Here is a 16,998-nt window from a genome sequence, read left to right on the forward strand (position 1 = left end):
AAAGGAATCACTCTCCTGAATGAGGCCTCAGAATAACAATAAGAAAAAAGCCACAGAGTTGGAATCCAAAAGTACTTAGTTTATGCCCTAGTTCTATTACCGTCTTGTTGTTTCACTTAAGATAGGTCTCTGTCATTCTATAGGTCACTATAAAATAAAAGGGGGAGGAGACAGAACACAGCCTTGGTGATCTGCAGAGATTCCTTTTAATCTCCTTAAAAAACAGGAAAGTTGAGGGCATTGCAAGAAACTAAATTGACAAGAAGCCACCAAGATTTCACCAGATAATTCAAACTCTGCACGTGTCCAAAATGAAACTCTTGATTCCTACTCCATCCCATGCACCTGTTCCATAAATATTCATCATTTCATAAATGGCAATCTCATTTTTCCAGTCACTCAGACAAAAAATTTGGCAACCATCCTTGTCTCCTTTCTTTTTTACACAATAAATATCCAATCTGTCAGTAAATGCTGTTGGCTCTACCATCAAAATACATCTAAAATCAAATCATTTCTTATCTCCTCTACTAACTTAGCCTGAGCCACAATCATTTCCCACTTGGATCACTGAAGTAGCTTCACCTCCTTGCTTGCTTTTTTCCCCCAAAGGCTCTACTCTACACACACACAAAGTAAACAAATAAATATCATGAAGAAGGATCTTGTTGAAGTACAAGTCAAATCATGTGAATTTGCTCAAAATCTCAGTAAAATCAAAAGTCCTAAGGAATACCAATGATGCCCCACATAATTTTGGTGTCATGATCTATCACTCCCCACTGACTATAACCCAGGCTTTTGCACCTCCTCACTGTCCTCTTTCACATTGTGCTCCTGCCTCAGGGCCTTTGTGCCCAGAATATTCTAACCCAAGATAACCACATAGCTGACTTCCTCATTTCTTTCAGGTTTTTGTTCAAATATCATTATCTCAGTAAGGCCTTCTCTGACCAATAAATATAAAATATTCCCTTTTACCATCATCATCTACCTCCCACCCTGTGCTAAGTTATTCCTCATGACACTTATCATCCTCTGATATATTCTACATCTCTACTCACTAAACTTTTTGCTCTATGAAGGAAATTCTTGTCTGCCTTTTATTGCTACATCACCAATGCTGAGTGCAGAATTTGGCATATAGTAGATGCTCAATGAATATTTTTTGAATAAATGCAGTCTGAAAACTAAAACAGCAAGGATATTGACACCTAGAACTTTCACACAACCCAACCCATCAGTCTGATTGGTAGATAAAAAATCTAAAAGCCTTAAGATCTTCACCAGTTTCTATTATTGATACCAGTTATATTCCTTTGCCTCTCTGAATCTCATCTTTCCTATCTATTAAGTAAAAAGTCTGCAATAAGCAGTAACACATGACTGGAAAAAGAAAGAGTCAGACTGAAACCCCATATCTGCCAATTTGAAGCTGTTTAAATGTAGGCATGTTGCCTAGCCTCTCTGAGCATATTTATAATAGGAATACTGATTATATAATAGTATTATATTACTCTAAACTCTGGTAACTTCTATAGGGCAGAAATAAGAATGAAATTCAATAGAAGAATATGAAAATATTTTGTAAACTGCAAATTGTAACTGCTCCTTGATCTATATGCAGAAAACAGTATCAAGGGGTCAATTAGTATTACCAAAAAATGGTTGAAACTCTTGGAAAGAACATCCCACATGAAATAATAAATACCATAGTAGCTTATTTATTGTTAAATGTTAGGGGGTTCTGGTTCAAAGTATCCTGAGCCTTAGCTGTATGTTGAAACCACCTAAGGAGGTTGGCCACTCCCAGGGACATCCAGCCATGGGACACTTGTAGTCCCCCTAGTGGCCACATAGTGGGACCACATTTCACAAGCCAGGAACCTACTCAATCTTTAGAAAATGTAGCCCAAGATTAGGTGGTGGGCCATTTCAAAAAGCTACATCATTTAATTCGGAAAAGCTCTTAAAAGAAAACGATTGTCATGTGTCCCTTATTCCTTGAACCTCCCTTAACCAACATTTCAAAACCCATTTAGAGCTTCAAAACAAGTCACCAAAATTAATGGAAAACTTACAAGCAGAAGAATAACTCTTCATCTGTCCACCACACTGGCATCTTCACTGGCTCTCACACAAAACTTAAGACTCATTAATCACCTTCAACTTTATTTCATTACTCATATTATCACAGACTTGTCCAATCAAAGACATCAAAACATGTTCTCAGCAAGTGCAATTATAGAGCCAAGAAAATGAGGAAGAAACTAATAATTAACTTGACTAGAGTAGCACTGTTGAATAAGCAGAAATAGATTTCAACCCCTGTGATAGTTCACTCATCTTTCCAGAGATATAATGTCCCATTGCTTGAAATATTCACCAAGACCTCAAGATAGCTTTATTGCTTGAGTTCAGTCATGTCCCTACCTATGTCCATAAAGGATTAGAGGCAGCCACGGGTAATACATAGTGGTGGCCACTTCTGTCTATATCGGTCCATTTCTTTGTTGAAATGCCTACATTTAAAAAAAAGAAGAAAAGAAAAACTAGCATCACTTCATATTAGTATCACGGTGCTGCCTTTCTTTTCTTTTTCTTTATCTTTCTTTCTTTTTTTGAATGCTCCTGCAAAGCAGCAACCTCAAGATTCTCTCTCAATTGTATTGCCTTTCCCTAATGTGCCTCCTTCTAACAGATGCTAAGCATACAGCAGGTGCTTAGTGGAAAGTGGTTTGACAGATTTTTTAAATGACACTTTATTGAGGTAATCTCTAAAGCTAGCCATGAGGTCAAATAGGACCTTTTTGCTCGGTAGCTTGCAGTTCACTTCTCATTATCAGAGCACTACAGCTATAGCTATGACTCTTAGTCTAAAGTATTAATGAGGCCAAAGTTCAGCCCCTGTGGAGAAGAACTTTATTTCTGCTTCATGGCTATGCTGTGCATTCCTGAAAAGAAGCCTAAATTGCATGATAGTAAAGCAACCATTTCTCCATCCAGAAATACACACCAGAAGGAGTGGTGACATTTACTTTATTCAAAGGACAACATATAAAAACATAAAATTATGACTTTAGCTGCTTACACAAACCTAAACACAAGCCAAATATAACTAGTGATTTCTGTGGCCTAGTTTATCTTCGTTACTTCTTCATGTTATTTTTCCACATAGAAGTCATAATTATTCCTTACTCCCTTGCTAATAGTTCCCAAATCCAAATTCTAAAAAATAAGACTATTAACAGTACAAACCTAATTAGGCTTCATTTCTTTTGTTTCCCAAAGAGCTAAATATGCAGAAACATTGTCCTCTTCATCCAGGAAGGGGATGGCATTACCAGATCTAATTTTCACCTGAGTAAAACTGACACTAGTGTCTCCATACAGCATTCATAAAGGATGAAATGAAGCATAGTTCAACTTTCAGGGCAATAATTCCAGAGATATTCACACTCAGGTAATTTCAACAAGGTTGCAGTTATGAGATCAATATTTTAAAATTAATATTAACTATATTTATACACATTGGCAATGGACAATATTGAAAGAAAATCAGAAAAATAATTTTAATTTCATTCATAGTGGCATAAAATACCTGGGAGTAAATTTAATAACTGAAGCGCAAAACTTATGTTCTGAAAACTATAAAACATTTTTGAAAAAAGTAAAGAAGTCCTAAATAAATAGGAAGACATCACACAATCATGTACTAGATGACAATACTGTTAAGAAACCATATTCCCCAAATCGATCTACAGATCCAGTACAATCCCTATCAGAATCCCAGCCAGCCTCTTTGTAGAAGACGACAAGCTGATTCCAATTCAGATGAAAATTCAAGGGAACTGCAAGAGCCAATACAATTTTGAAGAAGAACAAAGTTGGAGGATTCACATTTTGTTATTTCAAGTCTTACTAAAACCTGCAGTAATCAAGACAGTGTAATATTGACATAAGGACAGACATGCAGATTGATGAGATATAGTTGAGAGTTCAGAAATAAACCCTCACATTTATGCTTGACTGATTTTACACAAAGGATGCTGAGATAGTTAAATGAGGAAACATAAACAAATGATGCTACCATATCTGGATATCTATATGCAAAAGAATGAATCTGGATCTCTGCTGTCATCACATATATAAATTAAATCTAAATTTATGAAGGACCTAACTACAAACAGCTAAAATTATAAAACTTTTATGGGAAACACAGGTATAAATCCTTGTGATTTTGATCAAGCAAGGCCTTCGTACATAAAATAGTAATATCATAGGCAAAAAAAGAAATTATACATAAAGTGAACTTTATGAAACTTAAAACTCTGTGCCTCAATGAATACCCTCAGGAAAACAAAAAGACAACCCATAACATATAAGGAAACATTCACAATTATCTGTTAAAGAACTTGTACCAAGAATATATGTGTGTGTGTACACATAAACACAAGCACACACACACACACACACACACACACACATTTAAACACAACTAAATCATAAAGAAAGATAACCTACCTGACAATGAGCAAAGTATATGAAAGGATAGTTTTGCCATGGAAAGTATACAAACAGCCAATAATTACATGAAAAGATACTGAACATGATGATTATTTGGAAACGCAAATCAAAACCACAAAGAGATACCATTGCATGCACACCCATTAGGATAGCTATCCTAAAGAGATAATAGCAAATATTGGCAAAATTGGAGAAAATGGAACCCTTATATATTGCTGGTGGGTTTGTAAAATGGTGCAGCCACTTTTAAGAATGGCTTGGCAGATTTTCAGAAAGTATGGAGAGGTACAATATGACCTAGAAATTTCACTCCTAGGTAATACCCCCCAAAAAACAAAAAAACACATTTGTACAAAAAATTTGTTCACTAATTTTCATGGCAGTATTATCAATACCAGCCAAAAGTTGGAAAAATCCTAATGTACATCAGCTGATGAATAGACAAAATGTGGTATATGATGGAACATTATTGAGCTATAAAAAATAATGAAATATTGACATGTGCTTCAACAAGTTTGAACCTTTAAAACATTATTCTATGTGGAAAATGTGAGTCATAAAAGACCCCCATATTGCTTGATTCCATTTATATGAAATGTTATAATAAGCAGATCCATAAAGAAAGAATGTAGATTAGTGGTAGCTCAGTATTGGGACTAGGTAAGGGGGTGATTACAAAGTGGCACAGTGTTTCCTTTGGGGGTGAATAAAATGTTCTAAAATTATGGTAGTTTGCACATAACTCTAAGTATACTAAAAACCATCAAACTATATACTTCACATTGGTGAATACTACAGATTGTAAATTACAACTCAACACTACTAACAAAATAAAACTCAATACTATGTGATCTTAATTGACAGCACTCTCCAGCGACCAGAATTTTAATGCTATAAATTTTTCTAAATGAGCCACCTTCAACCCTGATATGGCCTGCAGGTTGTCAGCAGTAATCTGTTTGAGAGAGAAGGGGTGGTATCACTCATGAGTATACAAGCAATAAATTGTCAGCTATCATCTCTCTGCAGCCGTCCCTGAGTATAGCCCTTACTGAGCAACAATCTAAAGCATCAGAATCGTGTGGGAAGCTTCCAGAAGAAAAATGATGTAAGTTCTGCTCCAGAGAGGTTTCCCCGCATGATAAACAAATATCATAGAAAATGCAACTATTTATATTCCCCCACCTAGCAAAGAGGTGAGTGCTAAGCACCTTCGTGGTCACTCAAACTTACAAAATGGCTAGTGAATAAACTGGAAATTTCTGAGTCTTTTCTTTGAAAAGACTACGTAACTTTAGGATTTCATAAAATTTTCCCTATGATGAAGGGTAATCAATGCTGATTACTGCACATAACTTTACAAGCAATTTTTTAAAGTCAGCTTTGAATTTAGGATTTTATTAATTCCTCTGAATTAATATCCCAGGACTCAGTGGAATGTTGGTAGGGAGGAAGTCTGGAGTAGAATAATTTATTTAAGATTTTCCCATTGTTTTCAAATGATTGATTTACACAGAGCTTGAGCAGGTTAGCTCAGTTGGACACTTCCAATGAGTACCCTCACCTGCAGATTAGGTGCATTGCACAAGTCCGATCCAGACAGAGCTGTGTAGCAAGAGAAAGGGTCCAGTTATTCTCAGAGACTAAGAGAAGGCTATCAACAGGGCCAGTGGACTGATAGGGACAGAGATCAAGAGAGAGACACTAAGACTAAGTCAGCAGCCAGCAAAATACTTCATTAAATTTCCAAGTCCTCAAGTCATCTACTTTTGCTCCCTCAGAAACTACTGAATCAGGCTCTAACCTCAAGATAAAAAGCCCAGCTATTCATTTTGCAATCGGCTCATGTCATTTACTCTTAAGAGAGAGGTGCTGGGGTTGATCTGATCTCCTACTCTGCAGATTTTTTTAAAAAGAAATTCTTTAGTAGCATGCCACAGGTGTAATGAGAAAAATATCCTGAGAAGTAGGAAGAAGAGTCTATATTTCAATGTCAAAAGCATGAAAGGAGTGGAATAAAATAAAATCGGGGATAGGCAGCACTTGAGGAAGCTGCAGACAAAGAGAAAATGGTGGAGATGGGGTTAGAGAAAGATCTCCTTTTACCCTCTCCAGTCAAGCTCATGAAACCATTTTTCTGTTTGTTTTTCAGTTTTCAGAATTATGATTTCAGCTTCGGTGGTAAAAGAAGCCCCTTTCTTTGCCACAATCAGCCTGCATTCTGATCCCTGCTTGAACATAGTTCCAAATGAAACCGGTGATGTTGATATAACCATTGTTAATAACAATAACAGTATTAATAATAAAACTGTCTACATTCAACTCACATGATCCCATCAAGGTTGGTTACTATACATGTACGAGTCAGGAGACCAAGGAATTCTTAGTTTTAAAAGAATATATATACACATAATATGAGAAAGTTATTATTAATATTAACGAAGAAAATTAAATATGCCAGCAAATTCAATATATTATTTTATAGTTTGCAGCTCAAAGAGTGAAAGTTTGATAAGGTAAAACCAGTGCTGGAAAGAAAGCACCCCAAAGTAACCCTGCAATTGGAAGGCTGAAAGCTTCTCTGAAAACATCCCCCACCAATGTGTTAACCTTTGGCTGTGCTGAGAGAGATAGTCTGTGGACAAGCAAGAGGGTCCTTCTTTGGCTACCTCCTGTATATGTTTACAAACAGGGTGCACTCAGTGTGGCTATTTGGGTCTCATGTTCTGATTACTTGGAGCCAGACATCAGAAACTGAGGCCCAAATAGCAAAATTTTGCTTTACAAAACAGATAAATTAGTCTTTATAAGATAGACATAAAAGCTGCTTGACAATTGGGGAGGGGAGCAGAAATAAAAGGAGGAATTAATAAAATTCCATATTTTGAAAAAAGGTAATAGCTAAAGGCAGGACTCTCCAATCTCAAAGCACTACTAAAAATATTACCTATTATGGAGACTGGAGTGCACAACCAAGAGAAAAATTAAAATGTTCTTTTTGCATTCTGGATAATTTCTCTAAATCCCAACTCTACATGGTCTCCTTTTGGCCCCAACTCCCAAGAAAAAAATGTTTGCCATATTTTTGTGCTTCTTGCTGAGATATGAAGGGGCCTACATCTGTCAAGTGGACCAGTGGTCAGCTAAAAAAGTTGTATAGCCTTGTTTGATCTCTGAGAGAAGACAGATCCATAAAATATCATCCGGGTCGCAAACAAGCTTCATCACTTTTTATTATTCCTTCTGTTCACAAACCATATTCTAAATTAAGTAAAAATAGGACCACTGCTGTCTTCTGACCTTCTTTGAGCAGAAACATTGTTGATATATAAGAACATAGAGTTACTGCAGCAGTAACTAAAGTTTTAAAAAACCCTCCACTTAACCAACTAATGTACATGACCACACACACACACACACACACACACACACAAACACACACACTTGGAAAAGAAGGAACCTAACAGTTTATTGGAAGCATTCTAGAATTTTGAGATTTTTAAACTCAAATTTAGCGCATAATACACGCAATATAGAGGGGAAAAAAACTGACTTTGGTTTTTAAAGTCCCTTTGCATTTCACCAAACTGTGCTCTTAAAAGTGAGGGAAAGAAAGAGAAAGTAAGAAAACATTTCAACTTTTAAAGAGGGATTCTGATTAAATTGTTTAATTTCCCAAAAAAGTAACTTAAGGATTTTCTATCTTCTAGAAATGAAAATTATTTGTCAACCCACACGACAGTAACATCAGTTTTCCCTTTTACTGAACTCCTTATAGCCAGTGCAGCAATTAAATTCAGGAAAGATTAAATAATTTAAAAAATTTCTTCAGGTTCTGCTAAGTTCTTATAATTGTGCTCATTAATTTGAACAGTGTCAAGGAGGCATTACTGTATGATGATCTTCCTAATAGAAAAGTTTTTCCATTAAGATTTGTGATAAAATCACCAAGCTTACCGTACACCTGATGGGAAGAACTCCCTGCTCTGCAGCCACTCACTGAAAATTTAGGTTCTATTTTCAAAGACACTTACCCCTAAACAAATATGTAGAACTATTAGTTTCCTCCCTGTTGAGTGAATATCAACATACCTCTCTCCCAACAGGGGAGAATTATACAGAATATGGAAGGTTTCAGTGACTCAATTTAGCATCACAGTAGGTCAAGAAGCAGCTTAGACAATTTCCCCTTGGAAAAATAATTACAGTAGAAAAGGAACTCTGTTCTCTAATGAAAACCCCCCAAAAATTAACCCTACCAAGTAAATCTGTTCTCATAAAATGAAGAAGACCTTTTATCCCACAGCATAACCCATTGCAAAAATAAACACCGTAAATTATCTAGAAAATACTTTGACAATACCAAAAGAACGCTTTGAAAATCCAGTAAGCCAAACCTTAATAACCCAATAAGATGTAAAGCCTGATAAGAAGCTGTTTCTTCAACAATACAGAAAATAATATTTTATGAACTCCTATCCTCCTTTTTCTCTCTTTGACCCTGTGCTATCAACCTTCCAAGAATAGAATCATCAATGAAAGGAGGCAAATTGTTAGATTTAAGTCATCAAACAAATATGCTAAGTCTAACCAAAAAATCTGGAGAAGTCATAGATAAAATAAAATTGCTACAGAAACATAAAGTAAGACAGAAGTCCAAGGGACTTCAGCACCTGAGAAATCCGAAGAATTAATTCCCCAATCAATACTTCCTCTCTCACCAGATAAACGAATATTTTAACTTGGTGGGGGGTAGGGAATATCTTCAACATGGTCTCCAAGAAGCTCAAAAACTTCAGTGAAGAAAATACTTTAATAAACAAGATGAAATTGCTGGCCACATTTCTCATGTCCTAATTAAAACTCAGGCAAAATTATAGATCATAGGTTACTTAACAATCCTTACTCCATTTATTAGCAGTAAAACTCATGTTTTAAAATGCAAGCACGTTCTTAAATGAAGTATTATAATAAAGAGCCTGACTCCTACCTCCCCAATACAGATTTTTTAGCATACTGGAATAGCAGGAAATGCTTTACAAATTTTTTTCCCAACACTTTTACAAGTCAGACTCAAATCTAGTAACATTGTTCATTAAAAGAACATTCATCTCTTTATACATCTGAAGCAAACCTGCAGTGGGGGGCTGTGGATCTGTTATAATCCACAGGGAAAATAAACACTTTACAAGAGAAAACCGACCCAAGAAGTAAGTACTTCTAACAGAAGTCAACCAATGCTGAGAAACCTGTGAGGGTAAATCTTGTCCAGTCTTTACCAAGAAAGTTGCCCTTTTACCCGCTCCAAACGTTCCTGGTTGGATTCTCTCTGCTGACCTCCCAACCCTGGAACACATCCCCAGTTGCTTCCAAGGAAGGGAACCTCACTCCTTCACGCAGAGGCCTCAGCACCCAGAGGCATTTTGCTTCCCTAACCCGGAATTCCGTTTTATCCTTTTGGAGGAGGCGGGCTAGGAAACACTTGGTCCAGCACTTTTACCTCTATTTTGTCAAGACCGGCCATGCACAGACTGGAAGGTGAATGCTAGCAGACCCCAAGAGGATAAAACTGCGGTCATTCTGATGGAGGTTACAGGACTTTGAGAAGAGGAGGTAAAAGGGACTGGCGGGCTTAAGGGCTTTATCTGTGAAAGAGTCCAGTGTAATCGAATTTTAATTTAAAGCCTGTGGAACCTGGAGTACCAGATGGTAATGAGGAGTTGTCGAGGAATATGAAAGGGCTTGAACCAGCACCCAGTGCGCACAGCAGGTATTCAGATGCTCAGTTCCAAACTTTGGCGGGCCCAGAGTCCCTGGGAGGGCTCCAAATTTAGTGCAGCCCTTCCTAAGGAACCAGTCTGAGTTCTGCCAAGGTTAGTAGAAATGCTCGCGTGGGAAGGAGTGGCTAGCTATCTTAGAATGCATAGCGAATCTGTGCCCTGAGCCGAGAAAGGTGACGTTTTGGGGAGGAGAAACTTACCGCATGTCCCCGTAAGGTCCGGAGTAGCTCTCCATCCAGGGTCCCATCTCGCTTTTGACACAACTGGGACTGGGATAGGGCACTCTGCTCACCACGCCGCCAGGGTACCATACATCGGGTGCAGGAAAGTCGCTCTCCTGTCCTGCCAGCCCCTGAGGTGGTCGAGTGTACCCATAGGGGGCTACAGCCCCTGCCTCTCCTGCGCTGCCGCCACTGCCTGCGCCGCATGGTCCGTACAACTGCCCTTCTTCTGCTGAGAAGAGAGTGTGCCAGGAAGAGGAGGCGGCTGCCGAGGGCGATACGGAGCTGGGTCCCGCGGCACCTCCGCCGTGCAAGCTTCCCAAGTCCCCATAGCGGCACTGCGCTGCGGCTGCTGCCCAGGCACTGCTATAGTCTAGCGGGTTCTCCAGCTTGATGCGGGCGTGCGGATGGGGGGGTGGTGGAGGGGGCGGTGGCCCAGCCAGGGCCAGCGGAAAGTTGTAGTAGTCGCGACTCTGGTACGCTGCCGCTTCGTCCAATGCTCCGGACTTGTAGATAGACAGAGTGGACGGCAGCTCAAGTGTCCCTGAGCTCCCTGCTTCGCTGCTGCCAGAGCAGCCCAGGCCCTCGCCGTCCAGACCTTTGGCGTAAGGTCCCTTGAAAGAGGAATACTCAGCAATCTCTTCAGTGCCCTTTCCTGGGCCGTCGTCCAGCAAAGAACCTTTGCATTCGGCCAGCGGGGCACAGGGAGTGCTACGCACAGCGGGCGGACCTCCCAGGAGCGGCGCGTACATGCAATCTCCCCGAAGCTGTTCCCCAGGACTCAGATGCTCCAATGCCTCCACACCCAAGCCCATGGACACTGACACCGCCTTACACAATTCCTTTGCACTGTCAGATATGGTGGAGTTGCCCCCTAGGTAACTGTCCTTAGAGGAGGCGGGAGCCCCAGCGGCCTCCCTAGCTCTCCCGCTGCTACCATCGGATACCACCTCCTGCTGTTGCTGTTGCTGTTGCTGAAGGAGTTGCATGGTGCCGGCCTCGCTTAGGATGTCTTTAAGGTCCGCGGAGCAGCTGCTTAAGCCCTGGAAAGTGGGCCCCAGCAGGGACAGCGTGGATGGGGCAGCTGAGTCATCCTCGTCTGGAGGTGCTGGCGGCGGCTGCGGCAGCCCCTTGCCGGCGGCGGTAGCAGCTCCTGGCTCTGAGAGACAGCCGCTCTCGGGGTGGCCCTCGGGGGCTGACTGATGTTGTGAAGGCTGCTGTTCCTCGTCCAGGGCCAGGTAGCCTGTGGGGCCTCTGATGTGGGCTTGGGGAGAGCCATTCTCACCCTGTTGCTGCTGCCGGGGGCTGCTCTCCTGCTGCTGCTGCAAACGGGCGCCGGGAGGTGCTGTGCTGGAGGCCTCAGGGTGCCGGGGGCCCGGGTTCTGGATCACTTCGCGCACGCTCTGGAACAGATTCTGGAAAGCTCCTCTATAGGTCTTGGACGGAGGTCGGGGGTAGACCCTCCCGAGTCCTAACTGCACCTCCATCCTTAAACTAAGCTGAATCTTCCACTTAATTCCCTTACCCTGTCTCCCTTTTTCTTGCTCAGAAGAGTTCAACAGGCTGAGATGATGCGGTAGTCGCTGCAGTTAGGTGTCCACCTGCGGGAAGCTCCGGGAAAGAAAACTTGCAGGAGCAAAAAACAAACCAAACCAAAACACACAAACAACAACAACAATAAAAAAAAAAAAAAGCGTTCTGACAGCCTCAAAGTCCTGTGTTGAGGAAAATACGCGCTGGACACAATCTGCCCTGCTAGGCTTACAGTCTGTTTCTAAATACTTGAATGGCAGATTCAAAAGATGCTCAAATCTTGGGGGGAGGGAGGTCCTCTGCTTTCCAAATTCAATGTCCAGTGAAGCAGGTGCAAATAAAAATTGGGTTATTTTCTTTTTGTTTTGTTTTGGCTTTGTTTGGTTTTGTTTGGTTTTGTTTTCAACTACTGAAACCCTGCCATTTCATCTTTTGATCTCTGGCTCTGCACTCACGGGGGCGGTGGGGGGGGGCAGCAGGAGGAGGTAGAGGGGGATTGTGGGGAACCAAGGGGCCCTCCCTGCGTGCTAAGGAGTCAGGTCCTGGCTGCAGTGCTGAAGCGCTCCCCAGTCGCCCAGATCCCAAGAGCCTTCTTTGCAACGTGCAGCTAGCTCGCTTGCTCGCAGCCAAAGGGAGTTACCTCTCTGCAAACTGGCTGGCAGAGCTGGGCCGACGGGGTTGAAGGGGAGAGGGTTTGTGGGAGGGGGGGCAGACCAAGAGTAGCTGGCGGAGGCAGCTGCGGGAGAGGAGACCTGGGGTGGGGGGGTTGAAGGGGAGGAGGACAAAGGCAGCCGTCAGTCCTACCCGGCACTTTCCTCGTTTCCTCCGAGTCTCTAGCAGCTTTTAGAAACTTCGCCGAAGAGGAAAGGGCAGCTCCAGGGCGGCGGCTTCGAAGCCGCTGAGCTGCAACAGGCGTTGGCTGTCGCTGGAGCCGGGCTGGGGTGGCGCGGTGCGTCCCTTCTGCTCCTGTACGGTACTGGAGCGGCTAGCTAGATCTTTTTCCCTCCGTCGCCTCCTCTGCCTCCAGGTTTGCTCCGGACCCTCCGTGTCTCCCAGCAGGCTGGCTCCCCGGGATCTCGGAGGGGGCGCTGGGAGGTGGAAAGCAAATGCAACAGTTTGCGAGTCGGTCCCGCCCCCGCCAGGCCGGCCTCCTAGCCTTCCCACCTCCTTTCTCTCTCCCCTCCCCTCTCCTTTTCTCCCCTCCCCTCCCCGCAAGCTAGCGCCCAGTGGCTCTGGAGAAACAAGTGCTGGCACAGCGTGGGTGAGGGCAGGAGCGGCTCGCTCTAGCCCCGGAGGACCCCTGCTCCTGGAATACCTCTTACTTTCCTATACCGGGGTTCAGGAGCCTGGCCAAAAGCTTTAACCTGGAGCTTTATTTTGAGGACAGGGCTGCGGGATCTCCTGAAGGCCAGCACTCAACACATTTGAATCCAAAGCCCAGTACCAAATCAGAGGCTTGGGGTGGTGAGGAGAAGGGGCGACAGGAGCACGTTGAAAATATTGTCTCCTACAAATTAAGAAGCAAGCTACAGCCTAGCCCGCTGGTACTTGCTGAAACCTTTGTGATTACCACATGGAGCTAGATTGGGCCTCATGGCAGGGTGCCATTTGCTCTGGGAACCCTAGGCCCTAGGAACCAGAGGTCATTCCTGCTGTATTCTCTGATCTCTTCCTGTCTAGAATTGCCTCTAACCAGCAGTTCACACCTATCCAAAGTTGCATAGTACAAAAACACTCAAACAGGCAAACAACGCAAAACACAGCAACTGCTTGACATTTACATGTGGACCCTTGATTTTGTCCAGAGCTTTGCAAATGTTTGTTTGTATTCTTGGAGTTTCCAAGATGTCTTTGCATATTTTAAACTTTTGAACTGTACTATCCAAGGAATAGAACCTATGTAGGGCTGCTTTTCTTCCTCTTGATTGGCAGCTAAGGGTGGAGAGTGATCTGGGACTGCAACTCTCCTTCCAGAGGAGTTTCACAGCCCCTGTGTAAAGATGGAGCAGAGGTGGGAATGTAACAAAAGAGGAAATGAAAGGGAAGACCTATAAGCAATGTTTTCTCATAGGAAGGCCTTTGGCCTCCCTAGCTTTTATATTCCTTAGACCACTGTGTCCCAGAAGGCTTACATAGATTTTCCCTAAGACTTGAATATTACAGACTTCTAAAGAGAAAAGAGGGATTGCTGCTTTATCTTGCTCACAGGGAAGTATTATGGGCATTACTTACTTGACCAAAAGAGGTAACTTAAATCTGAAGGCAAAAATGAGGGGACATGATCAGCTCTATCTCACAGATGAACAAGTAGAAGCAAGGACATAATTTGTTCTGTGTTCCATAATAGCAGAACCTGAGCCAGTCTTCTTCATTATTTTAGCTAGACCTGTCAATCTCCTGAACACTTGGTAAATGGCTATAAATGAACATTCCAGAATACTAAGGCCTGAGGACCCTTTCACCTGAGGAGGTGAAAAATTGTCAGCTTAGACATTAATAGCTACAGACCTCCCTGGACATATGCCAATAATACCCCCCCCCCTTTTTGATGAAGACTCACAAATCCCTCCTTGTGGTAAAGAAGCAGTCATACAATCCATATGATGCCAAATTGTAACATGCCTAAATTCCATTCCTTATTTTAATGGGAAATAGGAATATATAACTCCAATGCACAGACAATTTGTAACTTTATTTGAATGGTCATCACAACCTCAAGCCCACCAAACTTTTAAACTAGAGTTGCTCAAAGGGAATTTAGTCAGCTGGAAGTATGGTAGGATGACTTGAACATAGATCTCAGAACCAGAAGAACTACTTTTCTGAGGACTGACACTAAAGTGAGGTATTAATGGCAGTGAATGAACAATGCAAGATGGAGGAAGGAAGTTAGAAGAAAAGAGGCATGAACAAATTAAGAAGAGGAATATTTCTCCTAAGTTACCTTTTGAATAAATGGCAGCCAAACCTACATCTGAAGAAGTCTAAAGTTTGTGTTGTCTCAATAGCACAAAAATTGTCTTCACTTTCCTCATCAGAAAATTGTAGCCAATATTACTTACCTTCAGAAGGCTGATGTAGCAATTTAAAGGTATCATATACAGAGAACAAATTTATAAATAGGAAAGCATTCTAAAAAATCTGATGGATCACATTTTTTAAAGTAGAACAAACTATTCACAAGTGTTATAAGGAAAGTTAACTACTTTGAGCATATTAGGGACATATGCATACTTTATTTGAAAGTTTTGAACTCGGATCCATCATCTTCAATCTTATTTTCCTTCCATTGTTTTAAGAAGATAAACAGGCATGAATTTAAGAATATTACAAAAATTCTGTATTTACATCAGCTTTCTTCTTTCTCCTCCCCCTTCATTTGCAATTTTTAAACTGTAATAGATTTAGAGGTGTGCTCTCAGGTTGGTCTAGTTGAGAGTAAGTTCTGCTATTGGTGTCTTTGCAACTTCAAGTGGGCTTTGTTAATGGAATCTACCTTAGTTCCTTGCTCTTTAAAATTAGAATCAGCTGACCTCTGGAAAATGGTAAACATTTATTTCCTAAATATCTCTCAAATATACCAAACTCTTTTCATCTCTATTGCTGCCAAACTAGTTTGAGGCACTATTTATTCCTACCTGGCCCACTGCAAATTGTCTCTTTCCTTCCACTCTTATTTTACCACAATTGGTTCTACACAGAGATTTTTGAAAAATAGCCTCATCAAGGCACATTTGACATGTAATAAACTACATATATTAAAGCCATACAAATGGTTAATTAAAATATATATATATATATATATATGTATATATATATATATATATATATATATATATATATATATATATACTCATGAAATCATCACCTAATCAAGACAGTGAAAATGTAAATCACTTGAAAAGTTTCTTCTGTAATTCCTCTCCACCTGTCCTATACTCCACCCTCTCAGGCAACTAATGATATGCTTTCTGTCAATATGGATTACTTTTGATTTTCCAGAATTTTATAGCAATGGAATCACAATACATACTTTTTGTCTTTTATCTTGCACTGAGCATAATGTCTTTGGTATCCATCTAAGCTATTGTATATACTACTACTTAGTTCTTTCTTCTTTATTGCTAAGCAGTATTCCATTGTGTTGCTACATCACAGTTTTGATTATCCATTTGCTTACTGATAGACATTTGAGTTCTTTCCAGTTTCAGGCTGTTACAAATAAAGTTGCTATGGATATTTATACAAAATCCTTCATATGTATTAATGCTTTCATTTCCCTTTGGTAAATAAAATACTTATTTATGGAATGGGTGTGTCACAGTTCTAAGAAACTGACAAACTGTTCTGAAATTGTTATACCATTTTAAATTTTCATTTAAATTCTCTTATGAGAATTCCTGTTCTACACATCTTCACCAACACTTGGTATGATCAGTCTTTTTAATTTTTGCATTCTAATCTAGATGGATAAAGATTTTTTCATTTAATTTGCATTTACCCAAAGAATAATGATATACAGCATTTTCCATGTGTTTGTTTTCCATTTGTACATTTTAAAATGAAGTCTAAAAATTTTTGTCTATTTTTAAAAATTAGTTTTTATTTTATTATGAATTTTTTGGTTATGTACTCATCAAAGAAAGACTACATCAAAATTTTGATTTAACAATGTTTTCTATCTGTAGTTTCATTGGTTTACCAGTGTCTCTTGATGAGCAGACAATTTTAATTCTGATGAAGTTGTATGTATTAATTTGTTCCCTTATATGTTATGCTTTTGGTATCAGATTTAAGAAATATTTTTCTAATCCAAGATCACATCACAAAAATTCTTATCTGTGTTTTCTTCTAGAAATAATACCTTTCAATTGTAAAATTAGGTGTATGATACATTTTGAGTTATTTTTTGTATGTAGATATTGGATTTTCTATAT

General features: G+C 40.4%; 1 protein-coding gene across 3 annotated transcripts in view; it reads right to left on the reverse strand.

Moving 5' to 3' along the window:
- Ar (androgen receptor) overlaps window positions 1-13,150 on the reverse strand; it is a 171,238-nt gene extending 158,088 nt beyond the window's left edge. For all 3 annotated transcript variants that reach the window (XR_013154687.1, XR_013154686.1, XM_077107698.1), the window contains exon 1: window positions 10,508-13,150. Coding sequence is in view for 1 of the 3 variants with exons in the window: in XM_077107698.1 (XP_076963813.1) it covers window positions 10,508-12,015 (1,508 nt within the window). In the remaining 2 variants the exon portion in view is untranslated. The remainder of the gene's footprint in view (window positions 1-10,507) is intronic.
- Window positions 13,151-16,998: the final 3,848 nt, after the last annotated feature.

Source organism: Callospermophilus lateralis, chromosome X, assembly GCF_048772815.1.
Source record: "Callospermophilus lateralis isolate mCalLat2 chromosome X, mCalLat2.hap1, whole genome shotgun sequence".
Lineage (NCBI taxonomy): Eukaryota > Metazoa > Chordata > Mammalia > Rodentia > Sciuridae > Callospermophilus > Callospermophilus lateralis.